This window comes from Scyliorhinus canicula, chromosome 7 (assembly GCF_902713615.1).
Source record: "Scyliorhinus canicula chromosome 7, sScyCan1.1, whole genome shotgun sequence".
Taxonomy (NCBI): domain Eukaryota; kingdom Metazoa; phylum Chordata; class Chondrichthyes; order Carcharhiniformes; family Scyliorhinidae; genus Scyliorhinus; species Scyliorhinus canicula.
Window position 1 is genome coordinate 131,750,909 of NC_052152.1, and position 17,335 is coordinate 131,768,243.

Here is a 17,335-nt window from a genome sequence, read left to right on the forward strand (position 1 = left end):
GGAAGACTTAGGAATAGACCCAATGACAGGGCCATTCACTCAGAAACTTTGAAATAAAGATGAACTCTCAACTTACACAGTGCCCAGGTATCCAAGAGTGAACAGGTACTGTTAAATGACAGAGTCTTAAATATCGATACGGCCTTAAAAAAGTCTTGAAATTACTAACAGGATCTTAGATAGCCTTAGAGAGAGCATGTACAAACGACCGTGAGAGGGGTCACATAAAGTGCAAGTGAGAGAGAAAGAACAAACAAAGGAATCAGAAACAGAGAGCTCAATGGAGAGCATAAGAGCAAGAAAAGATATTGGGAAGAAATTGAGAATTAAGAGAGAGAGAAAGCGATCAGGACACAGAAGAAGTTAGTGAAGAAGCACAATGCCCAGATTAGAAGGACACAGACACCAGTAGCTCCAAGACAAATGCTCAGCTCAGCCAAAATAGAGAGGACCAATGAAGAGATATCAGATGATGCTCACATAAATCCAGTCATGATGGGAGCAGAGAAACCCAGGGAAGTAACAACATTATTACAGCAGAGAGAGACAGACAGAAAGAGAAATAGATGGATTCAAAGAACAGTGGCTCGGAGAATTCTCATTTTTTAAAACCACAGCATACACTCACCATATTCCAGACATTATACTATGTCACTGACGAAAAATAATTTTGTTGTAAAAGAAAATTCAGTTTGTAACATGGAATTCACAGAGTTACAAACTTAAGTGATCCCAATAGTTCGCAATCAGTTCCAATTACCCTACCTTGACTATTGCCAGCAGTAGCCTCAAAAGAGCAGGCTGGGATATACAGTAAAAAAAAACCCAGCAGGAACCGAGTGGGCTCATTGAAAATTAGTTCTGCAACTTTAAACTGCAATAGGCACAAACCAAATAAAAATATTTAGATATGTAAATAAATATCTCATAAACACTTTTTCTCCTCGATTATTCCTGCTCCAATGACCTCTTTCGCAATCTCTGTGCAGTGTGTTCAGGGAGCTGGACTCACCATAACACAGCGATTGACTCCTCCAGGCAGACAGCTTCGCACTAAGCGGGTGAGGAATGTCGCTGCCGACGGGCTGTTGTGGCGACTGACTCGAGAGGGCAGGGCAGCAACTGAGGCATATGTCAAGTACAGAGGGCAGTTGTCAGTGGGGTTGGGGTTCAGGGTACCCAGTGCCGTCTGCCAAGCCTGCAGAAGGGAAAGGAAACCTGTATTTATACAGCTTTGACAAAGGATCATCTGGACTCAAAACGTTAGCTTTTTTCTCTCCCTACGGATGCTGCCAGACCTGCTGAGACTTTCCAGCATTTTCTCTTTTGTTTCAGATTCCAGCATCTGCAGTAATTTGCTTCTATACAGTGCCTACCATGACCTCAGGATGACCAAAACACTTTGCAGCCAATTAAGTGCTTTAGTAGTGTGTAAACACTTTCGTTATGTTGGGAAGACCACACGGCAGGTTTCCACAAACAACAATGATATAATGACCAGGAAATGTTTTATTGATATTGGTGGAGGGATACATTTTGCCCAGGGCAATGGGGTGATCGCTCCTCTTTTGCCAAATAGTGTCATAGGATCTTCCATATCCACATGAGAGAGCAGAGGGCAGCCACTGAACCAGTATTACAGGTTGTTTGCCCACACAATGGCTGAATGAGTCAAACCTGATGGATTCAGCCTCCAGATGGTCATCATCATAGTAGTACAGGGAGCAGTTTAGTCCAAGGCTACCAGTGTACGTAGCTTCAAGTGTCCCTTGTTGCAGCTACTGTATGGGAAAGCAGAATGAGTGAGAAGATTCGGCGGGAGAGAGATTATGCAGAGCAAATGCATAAATTGTTATGCATTTCCACAGGATAAAGAAAAGGCGGATGGTGATACGTTTGATGGCTTTAGGATTCTAAAGGGATAAGATCATGCACATCACAATAAGCTGTTTCACATTGTCCACATCAGTAAAACTACTCGACAGATCCTGGAAGGTAAACTGAAATGTAATCTGCGGAAATATTGGCTAAAATCCTCCGTCCTTGTTTGCGGCTGGGATTTTCCGGTGCTGCTGAGAGCGAATGGAGTTTTGGCTGGAATGCCAAATTTTCCGTTCCCGCTCGCAATGGGTCCCACCACAAATGAAACTGGAGAATCCTGCCCATTACTCCTGAGAGTGAGAGATCAATCCATGGCTCTTTTAGGAGTCAGTAGGGGCAGATAACATTGATTAGATAGAATTATTTCAGAAAGTAATATTTTGGGGATATAAAGTGTGGCCAATGAAGTAACATGGGTAGGAGGACCAAGTGACTTTGAACCTGTGAAAAGTTCTCCCCATTGGAGTTTCTCACACATCATATCTGGGTCTGTTGTAATTAAAGTGACAGAGGTGTGATAGTTAGTCAAAATCTATCAGAATCATGGAACCCTACAGTGCAGAAGGCCATTGACCCATCTAGTGTGCATCAACCTTTTGAAAGAGCACACTATCTAGGCCCACTTCCCCGCAACCCCATCTAAACTTTGTACGCGAAGGGCAATTTTAGCATGGCCAATCTACGTAACCTACATATCTACAGACTGTGGAAGGAAACTGTACCTGGAGGAAACCCACGCAGTCATGGAGAGAACGAACAAACTCCACACAGACAGTATCGGAAAACCTGAATTGAACCTGGGTCTCTGGCACTGAGGCAGCAGTGCTAACCACTGTGCAGGTATGCTTTCTGGCATTCCTGGGCTAGAAAAAGCCACACTTTAGATTCAATATGCTAGAGCTTCAAGTCTATTTTCTTTTGGTTTTGCACATGGCTCATACGTTGTTGCTCAGCACGCAACTCCAGTGCAGCTGTAAAATGTGGTACAGAATGTACACTTTCCAAATAATTAATTCCTACTTCTTTACAGGGGCGGTTTAGTGTTGGCTGGACAGCTGGTTCGTGATGCAGAGCAAGGCCAACAGCACGGGTTCAATTCCTGTACTGACTGAGGTTATTCATAAAGGCCCTGTGTTCTCAACCTTACCCCTCGCCTGAGGTGTGGTGATCCTCAGGTTAAATCACCATCAGTCAGCTCTCCCCCTCAAAAGGCGAAAGCAGCCTATGGTCAGCTGAGACTATGGTGACTTTATACTTCTTTACAAACAACAATATCAGTCTTTCTTGAAGAAAAAGCCTCATCAATATAATTATACCAATTATTGATTTTCTTATAATAAACTAAAAGGCGATACACAATTGACATTTATATACAAACTGAACATTTTAGAGTTTGTTGAAGCAGGTTTCTTTCTATGGACCTGTCTCCTTGCAAAATACTTTTCGGAGTTTGTTGAAATTCCTCTAACCACTGGTGCTCAACATATTCTCAGAGCAGCTCCTGTAGGCTTGCTGTGTTCTGACATGCGAGGTATGAAAGAGCTCACATACTGAATCGAACCAAGGAACCCTCTCGCCTCTTATTTTCTCTCACAGCTTGCATTTCAGAGGTGGCTGTGAATTTTCCAGAACTCCGTTTGAATCCATCAGGTGTGTATGCCGTTTCAAAGCAACAGATTCTGTCATCTTCACAATGCAGCATGTATTTAACTTGATCCCAGCTTTCCTGGTTCTCTTCATGACCACTTGTGGATAGTGATCATGATTTCTTTCCATCTATACAGATCAGGATACCATCAGCCATGCCGACTGTTTCTTTAAAGCCCCTGTGTGTCTATTCTACTTCTGCTGGAACACTTTCTGCTCACTTTAAGGCCAAGAGGTTGATGCAAGAATTTGTACCAGCTGAAGGATATGCTGAATGCAGCTAGTAGCAAAGATTCAAATAAAATCTTTCTGTACTTCAACGTGTGCCGTTCTGCAAATGAGCTGTAATCGAGCAGCCTTTAAGCTGCGTCCTTAAATTTGTATTTTCTGGCAGAATCTTTAAATCTTCTTGTGAAATTGTCAACACACTCATCCAATTCCTGCTTCAGGCTTTGAAATTCATTTTGGTAGTTCTGACTAATTGATTTTGGCTGGAGATATGTGAATTACTCAAAAGTTGTGTCTTGGATTCTGCTTTCAGCTCCCCGGTATTAAAAATTATCCCCTCTCGCCTGCCTATAAAAGAAGATGTAGCTTCCCTCAATCTGCATTTTTGTTTAAATTTATCAACTTCTCACTATGGCATCATAAACCAATTCATCATGGCTGGAGCTGTGCGTCCATTGCATTTTTACACAATGTCTCCATTTCATCTCTCTCTGGCACTAATTTCAGTTGTTCTTTTCAACCCAATTCAGCATTAAATTTGTTTAGAATGTTGAGTTTTTAAACTCATAGACACACACTTCGATTCCCATAAATTCAAAGTAATTAGGAACATAGGAACAGAAGTAGGCAATTCAGCCCATTGAGTCTGCTCTGCCATTCAATCAGATCATGGCTGATTTCTTCCAGGTCTCAAATCCACCTCACAACTGTTCCCCATGTCCCTTTAACCAGTTTGTATCAGAAACATATCTATCTCCTTCTTGAAACCATTGAATGATTCCGACTCCACCGCACTATGGGGCAGCGAATTCCACATATTCACCACCCTCTGTGAAAATCAGTTTTAAATCTACCGCCTCTCAGCCTATAACTGTGACCTCTTGTTCTAGATTGCCACACAATGGGGAACATTTGGTCTACATTTACTTTATCAATACTTTGAGTATTTTATATACCTCGATCAGAGCCCCTCTCAGCCCTCTAAACTCCAGCGAGTAAAAACCCAATCTGTTTAATCTCTCCTCATACATCAACCCCTTCATCCCTGGAATTAATCTGGTGAACCTCCTCTGAACTGCCTCCAATGCCACCACATCCTTCCTCAAATAAGGAGACCAAAACTGAACACAATACTCCAGATGTGGTCTCACTAATGCCCTATACAAATGCAACAATACTTCTCTACTCTTACACACCAGTCCTTTTGCAATAAATGCTAGAATGTATTTCTTTCAACTGTCGATGGCAGGCTGATAAGACTTGTTCAGCCCATGACTCAAGTGCAGTATTAAAATGTGGCACACTGTAACAATTAGTTCCTATTTCTTTCCAAACATAAAACATAAATCTTATCCTGCGACTATCAGGAAGATAAAGACAAATTAGGTGGACTTTGGTCTTTTTGTGTCGAACAATTTCTGTATCATTAGGATTTCATAAATTAAATTACAGGTGTGTCAAATGTACTTTGGCTACTTCAACTGTGAACAACACCCTGGAAGGTCACACCTGAGCCCTTTAAAGTTGCCTCCAGCCTTCACCTTGATTATACTCGATCAAAATTGCAAAGAAGTGGCCTTCCACACTATTGCCAGATCCCCTAGATTCATCTATCAATTTCTGTCTTCAACAGTCTCTATGATTGAGCTCCCACAGTCCTCTGGTTAGAAAATTCCAAAGGTTCGCCACCCTGAATGAAGAAATTCCTCTTCATCTCAGTCTTAGATAAAATTGCCCCTTCTTCTGAAATTATGTCCCCTAATAATAATAATAATCTTTGTCACAAGTAGGTTTACATTAACCCTGCAATGAAGTTACAGCGAGAAGCCCCAAGTCGCCACATTCCGGCACCTATTCGGGTACACAGAGGGAGAATTCAGAATATCCAAATTACCTAACAGCACGTCTTTCGGGACTTGCGGAAGGAAACCGGACCACCCGGAGGAAACCCATGCAGACACAGGGAGAACATGCAGACTCCACACAGTGACCCAAGCCGGAAATCAAACATGGCACCCTGGATCTGTGAAGCAGAAATGCTAACCACTCTGCTACCATTCCTCCTACTGTGCTACCATGCCATCACTACTAGTCCAGTGACAATACCACTGCACCATCATTACTAGTCCAGTGACAATACCACTACATCATCATTACTCGTCCAGTGACAATACCACTACGCCATCATTACTAACCCAGTGACAATACCACTACATCATCCTTACTAGTCCAGTGACAATCCCACTACGCCATCATTACTAGCCCAGTGACAATACCACTACGCCATCATTACTAGTCCAGTGACAATACCACTACGCCATCATTACTAACCCAGTGACAATACCACTACGCCATCATTACTAACCCAGTGACAATACCACTGCACCATCATTACTAGCCCAGTGACAATACCACTACGCCATCATTACTAACCCAGTGACAATACCACTGCGCCATCATTACTAACCCAGTGACAATACCACTACACCATCCTTACTAGTCCAGTGACAATCCCACTACGCCATCATTACTAGCCCAGTGACAATACCACTACGCCATCATTACTAGCCCAGTGACAATACCACTACACCATCCTTACTAGTCCAGTGACAATCCCACTACACCATCATTACTAACCCAGTGACAATACCACTACGCCATCATTACTAACCCAGTGACAATACCACTGCGCCATCATTACTAACCCAGTGACAATACCACTACACCATCCTTACTAGTCCAGTGACAATCCCACTACGCCATCATTACTAGCCCAGTGACAATACCACTACACCATCATTACTAACCCAGTGACAATACCACTACACCATCATTACTAGCCCAGTGACAATCCCACTACATCATCATTACTAACCCAGTGACAATACCACTATGCCATCATTACTAGCCCAGTGACAATCCCACTACATCATCATTACTAACCCAGTGACAATACCACTATGCCATCACTACTAGCCCAGTGACAATACCACTACACCATCATTACTCGTCCAGTGACAATACCACTACATCATCATTACTCGTCCAGTGACAATACCACTACACCATCATTACTAACCCAGTGACAATACCACTACACCATCATTACTAACCCAGTGACAATACCACTACGCCATCATTACTAGCCCAGTGACAATACCACTACGCCATCATTACTAACCCAGTGACAATACCACTACACCATCATTACTCGTCCAGTGACAATACCACTACATCATCATTACTCGTCCAGTGACAATACCACTACGCCATCATTACTAACCCAGTGACAATACCACTACACCATCATTACTAACCCAGTGACAATCCCACTACGCCATCATTACTAACCCAGTGACAATACCACTACACCATCATTACTCGTCCAGTGACAATACCACTACATCATCATTACTCGTCCAGTGACAATACCACTACGCCATCATTACTAACCCAGTGACAATACCACTACACCATCATTACTAACCCAGAGACAATACCACTACGCCATCATTACTAACCCAGTGACAATACCACTACACCATCATTACTAGCCCAGTGACAATACCGCTGCATCATCATTACTAACCCAGTGACAATACCACTACACCATCATTACTAGCCCTGTGACAATACCACTACGCCATCATTACTAACCCAGTGACAATACCACTACACCATCATTACTAACCCAGTGACAATACCACTACACCATCATTACTAACCCAGTGACAATACCACTACACCATCATTACTAACCCAGTGACAATACCACTACGCCATCATTACTAGCCTAGTGACAATACCACTACACCATCATTACTAACCCAGTGACAATACCACTACACCATCATTACTAACCCAGTGACAATACCACTACGCCATCATTACTAGCCCAGTGACAATACCACTACGCCATCATTACTAACCCAGTGACAATACCACTACGCCATCATTACTAACCCAGTGACAATACCACTACGCCATCATTACTAACCCAGTGACAATACCACTACACCATCATTACTAACCCAGTGACAATGCCACTACACCATCATTACTAACCCAGCGACAATGCCACTACACCATCATTACTAACCCAGTGACAATACCACTACGCCATCATTACAAGCCCAGTGACAATACCACTACGCCATCATTACTAACCCAGTGACAATGCCACTATGCCATCATTACTAGCCCAGTGACAATCCCACTATGCCATCATTACTAGCCCAGTGACAATACCACTACACCATCATTACTAACCCAGTGACAATACATCTACACCATCATTACTAGCCCTGTGACAATACCACTACACCATCATTACTAACCCAGTGACCATACCACTGCACCATCATTACTAGCCCAGTGACAATACCACTGCACCATCATTACTAGCCCAGTGACAATACCACTACACCATCATTACTAACCCAGTGACAATACCACTACGCCATCATTACTAACCCAGTGACAATACCACTACACCATCATTACTAACCCAGTGACAATACCACTACTCCATCATTACTAACCCAGTGACAATACCACTACACCATCATTACTAACCCAGTGACAATACCACTCTGCCATCATTACTAACCCAGTGACAATACCACTAAGCCATCATTACTAGCCCAGTGACAATACCACTGCGCCATCATTACTAGCCCAGTGACAATACCACTGCGCCATCATTACTAACCCAGTGACAATACCACTCTGCCATCATTACTAACCCAGTGTCAATACCACTACACCATCATTACTAACCCAGTGACAATACCACTACGCCATCATTACTAACCCAGTGACAATACCACTACGCCATCATTACTAACCCAGTGACAATACCACTACGCCATCATTACTAACCCAGTGACAATACCACTACACCATCATTACTAGCCCAGTGACAATCCCACTACATCATCATTACTAACCCAGTGACAATACCACTACGCCATCATTACTAGCCCAGTGGCAATACCACTACTCCATCATTACTAACCCAGTGACAATACTACTACGTCATCATTACTAGCCCAGTGACAATACCACTACGCCATCATTACTAACCCAGTGACAATACCACTACGCCATCATTACTAACCCAGTGACAATACCACTACACCATCATTACTAGCCCAGTGACAATCCCACTACATCATCATTACTAACCCAGTGACAATACCACTACGCCATCATTACTAGCCCAGTGGCAATACCACTACTCCATCATTACTAACCCAGTGACAATACTACTACGTCATCATTACTAGCCCAGTGACAATACCACTACTCCATCATTACTAACCCAGTGACAATACCACTACACCATCATTACTAACCCAGAGACAATACCACTATGCCATCATTACTAGCCCAGTGACAATACCACTATGCCATCATTACTAGCCCAGTGACAATACCACTATGCCATCATTACTAGCCCAGTGACAATACCACTATGCCATCATTACTAGCCCAGTGACAATACCACTACGCCATCATTACTAACCCAGAGACAATACCACTACACCATAATCATATATTTTTTTTTATTAATAATAATAATCTGGATTTAGGCTCACCAGCCAGGGGTAACAATGTATTTACATCGACCCTGTCTCGCCCTGAAAGAATTCTGAACGTTTCAATGCAGTCACTCTTCATTCTTCGAAACAGACTCAGTGTCCCCAATTTCTTTTAATTAGACAATCGCACCATAGAACATAGAACAGTACAGCACAGAACAGGCCCTTCGGCCCTCGATGTTGTGCCGAGCAATGATCACCCTACTCAAACCCACGTATCCACCCTATACCCGTAACCCAACAACCCCCCCTTTAACCTTACTTTTTAGGACCGAGGTATTAATCTGGTGGACCTCTTGCACTCCCTCTATCGCAAGTCTATCTCCCCTTAGATAAACTGTACACAATACTCTAGATGAGGTCTCACTAAGGCTCCATACAACACAAGCAAGACACTCTTATTCCTAACTCAGAACCCTTCACGATTCCCCAACTTGCCATTTCCCTTCCTACTTACTTGTTGGACCTGCATGCTAGTTTCTTTTTATTCATTTACAGGATGTTGGTGTTGCTGGCTAGGCCAGCATTTATTGCCCACCCTTAGTTGCCCCTCAGCAGGTGGTGGCGAGCTGTCTTCTTGAACTGCTGTAGTCCATGAGGTATACTGTTGTGCTATTAGGGCGGAAGTTTCAGGGTGTTCCCCAGCGACAGTGATGGAACAGTGATATATTTCCAAGTCAGGATGCTGAGTAATCTGCAAGGGAACTTCCAGGTGTCTGTTGCCCTTGTCCTTCTAGATGGTGGCGGGGTGGATTTGGAAAGTGCTGCCAAAGGAACCCTGTGAGTTACTGTAGTGCATCTTGTAGATGGTATACATGGTACCACTGTTGTCAGTGGTGGAAGGATTGAATGTTTATGGAAGCGAGCTGCTTTGGCCTGGATGGCATCAAGGTTCTTGTGTGTTGTTGGAGCCATTATACTCCAGATTTGTGCCTAGTAGATGGTGGACAGGCTTTAGGGAGTCAGGAGGTGGGTTACTCACTGCAGGATTCCTAGCCTTTGACCTGCTCTGGTAGCCAGTGTTTATATGGCTAGTCCAGTTCAGTTTCTGGTCAATTGCAACCCCCGGGATGTACTCCATTGGAACAACCTGCCACCCTGAGATTGATCTGTTTATTCCCACTCTCTACCTGATGATCAATTCTCAACCCACAACAGGATATTTCCCCCAATCCCGTGCGCTCTTAATTTCATTCGCTAACCTCCTGTGTGGAACCTTCTGAAAATCCAAATATACGACACCCGCTGGCTTTTTGCTGCAAGTAACATCCTCAAAAAATTCCAACATGTTTGCTAAACCTGATTATCAAATTACCAATATTTCCTAAATACACCCATTATAATAGATTCTAACATTTTTCCTGTTACTGACGCCAAGCTAACAGGTCTGTAGTTCTCTATTCTTCTTCTTTCTTCAGTCTTAAAATTGTAGGGTTCCATTTGCTATTTTCCAGTCTGCAGGAACCTTTCCAGAATCTAAAATAAATTGAAAGATAATCACCAGTGCACCCACCATCTCTCTAGCCACCACCTTCAATACTCTGGGATGAAGCTCATCTGGTCCAGAGGATTTATCAATCTTCATTCCAATTAATTTTTCAACTACTACCACTTTACTAATATTAATTTATTTTAGCTCCTCAGTCTCAAGTTCCTTGGTCACCTAGTATTTCTGGACAACTTTCTGTATCTTGCTTTGTGAAGGCGTTCCTAGTTTCTCCACCATTTCCCTGTTCTCCAGTACAATATTTTCTGTCCCCACCTGTAAATGGGCCCACATTTGTGCTTGGTAATTTTTACCTTTTAATTTACTTAAAGAAGCTTTTACAGTCTCCCTTTATGTTCCTCATTAGTTTGCATTCATATTCTCTTTTCCCTTTCTTAATGGTTCTTCTTTGCTGCGTTCTAAATTGCTCCCAATCCTCAGGCATAGTCCTTTGTCTTGCATTCTCATACAAGGTAATGAAATTTAACTTTTTTTGTTAACCCCAGTGGATTTACCCTTCACTTTGGGTGCTTTTGCCTTAGAGGAATGCATATTGTTTGCAGACTATATTTGATTTTCTTTACAGTTTTTCTCTAGTATGTCTTTAAATTTAAAGTATTTATTTCAATACTAGCCATTGCTGCTCCACCATCAATGGGGTAACACAGTGGCAAAGTAGTTAGCAGTAGTCATGGCACCGAGGTCCCAGGTTTGATCCCGGTTCTGGGTCACTTTCCATGAGGAGTTTGCACATTCGCCACATGTTTACGTGGGTTTCACCCCCACAACCCAAAGGTGTGCAGGCTCGGTTGATTGGCCATGCTAAAATTGCCTTTAATTGGAAAAAATGAATTGGGTACTCTATCTTTCACAATCTACCATAGCCAACGTTTCTTAAGATTTAAGACTCTATGATGAACTCTATCACATTCAAACATAATGCAAAATTCTATCATGGTCACTATTTCTCAAAGGTTTCTTTATAACAAGATTATTCATTTGCTCTTTCTCATTACACAACACTAAATCCAAAACAGCCTGATCCTGAGTTGGCTCTTTAATGTACTGCTCCAGAACCCATTTCAGAAAAACTCCACAAATTCCTCCTCTAGATCATTAGCGCTGATTTGGTTAACCCAGTCTATGATTAAATTGAAGTCATCCATTATTCCTTTATTCCCCATGTCACATGGGTCTCTAATTTCTGCATTTATACCGTGCCCAATATTAATACTAGTTCGGCGGCCTACAAACAACTTCCACAATGTTTGCTGTCCCTTATGGTTTCTTAGCTCCACACTAACTGATTCTACATCTTAGCACTGTTGCTTCACAGCGCCAGGGTCCCAGGTTCAATTCCAGCTTGGGTCACTGTCTGTGTGGAGTCTGCATGTTCTCCCTGTGTCTGCGTGGGTTTCCTCCGGGTGCTCCAGTTTCCTCCCACAGTCCAAAGATGTGCAGGTTAGGTGGATTGGCCATGATAAATTGCCCTTAGTGTCCAAAATTGCCCTTAGTGTTGGGTGGGGTTACTGGGTTAGGGGGTTAGGGTGGAGGTGTTAACCTTGGGTAGGATGCTCTTTCCAGGAGCCGGTGCAGACTCGATGGGCCGAATGGCCTCCTTCTGCACTGTAAATTCCATGTAATCTATGTACCCGAACAGGCGCCGGAATGTGGCAACTAAGAGTTTTTCATGGTAACTTAATTGTTAATGTAAACCTACTTGTGACAATAAAGATAAAGATTATTAGTGATCCAAGATCATCTTACCAATGTACTGATCTTGCTCTTTATTACGAGTGCTACCTCACCTCCTTTCCCTTTTCATCTATCCCTCCTAAATACTGAATACCCTTGGATACCCAGTCCCTAATCTCAGTCACCTTGTAGCCATGTCCCCGTAATGGCAATTATATTACACCCATTCACCTCAATTTGTACATTCAAATCAACATTTTTTACACCGTTATGTGCTTTCGGATAGAGTGCCTTTAAATCTGCTTTTAAAAAAAAACTTGATTCTCTATTCTGACCCTATTTAATGCTTCTTTATGCTTTACCTGTCTTCTATTTTTGCTTATGATCAGTTTTGCTTCCCTCCAACCTGAGCTCAGGTCCCCAAACCCCCTCTAGTTTGAACTCTCGCCAACATCAGCAATGAATCTCCCTGCAAGAATATTAGTTACAATACTGCCATGGTGCAGTCTGTCCATCTTGCACAGGTCCCACCTGCCCCAGAACCAGTTCCAATGCCTCAAAAATCTGATATATTCCTTCCTAGACCAGTTCTACAGCCATGTATTCAATTGCTCAATTAATTTCTATGCTCACATGGGATAGGAAGTAATCCTGAGATTATTGCTTTAAAAGGTCCTGCTTTTGCAATCACCTTCCTAGTTCCCTGAAATCTGTTTTCAGGACCTGATCGACCTCTTTGATGTAATTTTGGTATATATGGGCTACAACCTTTGGCTGTTCACCCTCCCCGGCAGAAGACTCTGCAGCCACTCCATGACATCCTTGACCCTAGCACCAGGGAGGCAACACACCATCCTGGACATCGACAGCCACAGAAACACCCATCTGTTCCTCTTGCTAACAAATCCCCAGTCACTGCTGCTCTTCCTTTCTACTTCCTCCCCCTCCCGTACTGCTGAGCCGCCTGTGGCTTCAGGAACTTGGCTCTGACTGCACTCCTCCAAGCAGCCAACGTCCTCACTGGCGTGATTCAGTGCAGTGGGACCAAAGAATCCCGCCCGTGAGCTCCATTTCCCCCGCCACAGATGCTGCCAGACATACTGAGATTTTCCAGCACTGTTTTAATTGCAGATTTCAAACATCTGCAGTTATTTTGCTCTTATTTACATGTGGAAAAAAAGAGGGGTATCCCCCCTCCCCTTATCCCCAAACTGTGGCTCAGGGATGGGCCAGTGTGGACAGGGACTCCCAGGGAGGTGGAGGGTTTGGGCTACAAGACGCTGACTGTTCCTCTGGGACAAAGTCCATATCCAACAGCAGCTCCCTCTCCCCGCCGGGCTCTCTTACCTCCTCTGTCACCTGGGGCAACAGCTTGCCGCTGACCTCCTCCCAGCGCAGCTTCTGCAGGTGGCCCAGCTGCCCCACGATCAGCAGCGGCCGGCTGGGGGGCTCCGACTGGCCGGAGGCAGCTCCGAACCGCAGCTCCACACCCGCCATCTTGCCCAGACTCCTGCCGAGAGTCCGCCCCACTTCACCTTCCTCCCCCCGGCTGCGCACAAAGGTTCCGCTTCCAGCACACTCAATGTCCTTCAACCAGACTCTGTGGGCAACACAGTCAGACCATTACAACACTGGATATCAAACATCTCGGAACTAATTTCACTTAGAAAGACGCACACTTTTTACCATTCTTTAGATTTATAAAGGTGCACAGGTTTAAAATTAATTGGATTTAGGAAGATGCACACTTTTGGCATTAATTAAATTTAGAAAGGTGCACATTTTAGCATTAATTATATTTAGGAAGATGCACACTTTCAGCATTATATTTAGAAAGATGCACATTTTTAGCATTAATTGTATTTAGAAAGATGCAGTTTTAGCATTAGTTGGATTTAGAAAGATAGAACATAGAACGATACAGTGCAGTACAGGCCCTTCGGCCCTCGATGTACACGTTTAGCATTAATTAGATTTAGAAAGATGCAGTTTTGGCATCAGTTGGATTTAGAAAGATGCAGTTTTAGAACTAATTTGATTTAGAAAGATGCACACTTTTAGCATTAATTAGATTTAGATAAATGCATAGTTTTAGCATTAAATGGACTGAAAAGTACACTTTTAGCATTCATTTGATTTAGAAATTTGCACACTTGAAATGAAATGAAATGAAAATCACTCATTGTCACAAGTAGGCTTCAATGAAGTTACTGTGAAAAGCCCCTAGTCGCCACATTCCAGCACCTGTCCAGGGAGGCTGGTACGGGAGTTGAACCATGCTGCTGGTCTGCTCAAAAAACCAGCGATTTAGCAGTGAGGTCAGCATAAGTTGAAGGTGTACCTGCGCAAGTGACCCGAGGAGGTCGAGTGAAGGCAAGAATCCAGCAGAGGGTAGCAGAGCAGAGCTTCTGATTGTCTGTTCCGGGGAGATTCGCATATGTGCAGTACGGTCAGCGTAAGTTGAAGGTGGTTTGTGAAGGGGCTGTTCTCGAGTGACAGCTTTACCCGAAACACTACTTCCATAGTGTCTCCCACCCATACTCCTCCTCTAACCAAAAAAAAAGTTCTGTCCGTCGGATTGCAAAACTCACAAGTTTTTTTTTGTTTTTTTTGTTTTTAGTTTTCAGTAGTTGGGAAGTTAGTTCAGTGGGAATGGGGGCTAGGGCAGTTGAATGTTCCTCCTGCAGAATGTGGGAGGAAAGGGTCACCTCGGGTGTCCCTGCTGACTACATCTGCAGGAAGTGCACCCAACTCCAGCTCCTCGAGAACCGCGTTAGGGACCTGGAGCTGGATGAACTTCGGATCATTCGGGAGGCGGAGGGGGTTATTGAGAGGAGTTATAGGGAGGTAGTCACACCTCAGGTAAAAGAAGAAGGTAGATGGTTTACCGTCAGGGGAGGGAGAGGGAACGGGCAGGCAGTGCAGGGATCCCCTGTGGTCGTTCCCCTCTATAACAAGTATACCGTTTCGGATACTGTTGCGGGGGACGACTTACCTGGGGTAAGCAATGGGGCACAGGTCTCTGGCACAGAGTCTGTCCCTGTTGCTCAGAAGGGAAGGGAGAAGAGGAACAGAGCACTTGTCATTGGGGACTCCATAGTTAGAGGAACAGACAGGAGGTTCTGTGGGGACGAAAGAGACTCACGGTTGGTGTGTTGCCTCCCAGGTGCCAGGGTTCGTGTTGTCTCTGATCGTGTTTCTGGGATCCTTAAGGGGGAGGGGGAGCAGCCCCAAGTTGTGGTCCACATAGGTACCAACGACATAGGTAGGAAGAGAGATGGGGATTTGAGACAGAAATTCAGGGAGCTAGGGTGGAAGCTGAGAGCTAGAACAAATAGAGTTGTTATCTCTGGGTTGTTACCCGTGCCACGTGCTAGCGAAGTGAGAAATAAGGAGAGAGGAGTTGAACACGTGGCTACAGGGATGGTGCAGGAGGGAGGGTTTAGGTTTCCTGGATAATTGGGGCTCATTCTGGGGTAGGTGAGACCTCTACAAACAGGATGGTCTTCACCTGAGCCAGAGGGGTACCAATATCCTGGGGGTGAGATTTGCTAGTGCTCTTCGGGGGGGTTTAAACTAATTCAGCAGGGGGATGGGAACCTAAATTGTAGTCCCAGTATACAGGATGTTGAGAATAGTGAGGTCAGGGATAGGGTTAAAAGTTCGAAAGAGGGCACTGGCAAGCAAGACGCTGGTTTGAAGTGTGTCTACTTCAACGCCAGGAGCATCCGGAATAAGGTGGGTGAGCTTGCAGCATGAGTTGGTACCTGGGATCTCGATGTTGTGGCGATTTCGGAGACATGGGTAGAGCAGGGACAGGAATGGTTGTTGCAGGTTCCAGGATTTAGATGTTTCTGTAAGAACAGAGAAGATGGTAAAAGAAGGGGGTAGTATGGGCCGAGGTTAGGAACAGGAGAGGAGAGGTCACCCTGTTGGAAGTTGTCTATAGACCTCCGAATAGTACCAGAGATCTGGAGGAAGGGATTGCAAAGATGATTCTCGACAGGAGCGAGAGTAACAGGGTAGTTGTTATGGGGAACTTTAACTTTCCAAATATTGACTGGAAATACTATAGTTCGAGTACTATAGATGGGTCAGTTTTTGTGCAGTGTGTGCAGGAGGGTTTTCTGACACAGTATGTAGACAGGCCAACAAGGGGCGAGGCCACATTGGATTTGGTACTGGGTAATGAACCCGGCCAGGTGATGGATTTAGATGTAGGTGAGCACTTTGGTGATAGTGATCACAACTCGGTTATGTTTACTTTAGCAATGGGCAGGGATAAGTATATACTGCAAGGCAAGAATTATATCTGAGGGAAAGGCAGTTATGATGCTATTCGGCAAGGTTTAGAATGTATAGGATGGGGAAGGAAACTGCAGGGGATGGGTACAATCGAAATGTGGAGCTTTTTCAAGGAAGAGCTACTGCGTGTCCTTGATAAGTATGTACCTGTCAGGCAGGGAGGAAGTTGTCGAGCAAGTGAACCATGGTTTACTAAGGAAGTTGAAGCACTTGTCAAGAGGAAGAAGAAGGCTTATGTTAGGATGAGACATGAGGGCTCAGTTAGGGCACTTGAGAGTTACAAGTTAGCCAGGAAGGACCTAAAGGGAGAGTTAAGAAGAGCGAGGAGAGGACACGAAACGTCGTTGGCGGATAGGATCAAGGAAAACCCTAAGGCTTTCTACAGGTATATCAGGAACAAAAGAATGACTAGAGTAAGATTAGGGCCAATCAAGGGTAGTAGTGGAAAGTTGTGTGTGGAATCAGAGGAGATAGGGGAAGCGTTAAATGG

At 44.0% G+C, this 17,335-nt stretch overlaps 1 protein-coding gene across 1 annotated transcript in view; it reads right to left on the bottom strand.

Moving 5' to 3' along the window:
• npepl1 (aminopeptidase like 1) overlaps positions 1 to 14,082 on the bottom strand; it is a 37,921-nt gene extending 23,839 nt beyond the window's left edge. Inside the window, exons 1-2 of the mRNA XM_038802948.1 lie at positions 13,888 to 14,082; positions 1,013 to 1,198 (exon numbers count right to left, since the gene is read on the bottom strand). Coding sequence (XP_038658876.1) covers positions 1,013 to 1,198; positions 13,888 to 14,037 — 336 coding nt within the window. The 5' untranslated portion in view covers positions 14,038 to 14,082. The remainder of the gene's footprint in view (positions 1 to 1,012; positions 1,199 to 13,887) is intronic.
• Between the last annotated feature and the right edge of the window lie 3,253 nt (positions 14,083 to 17,335).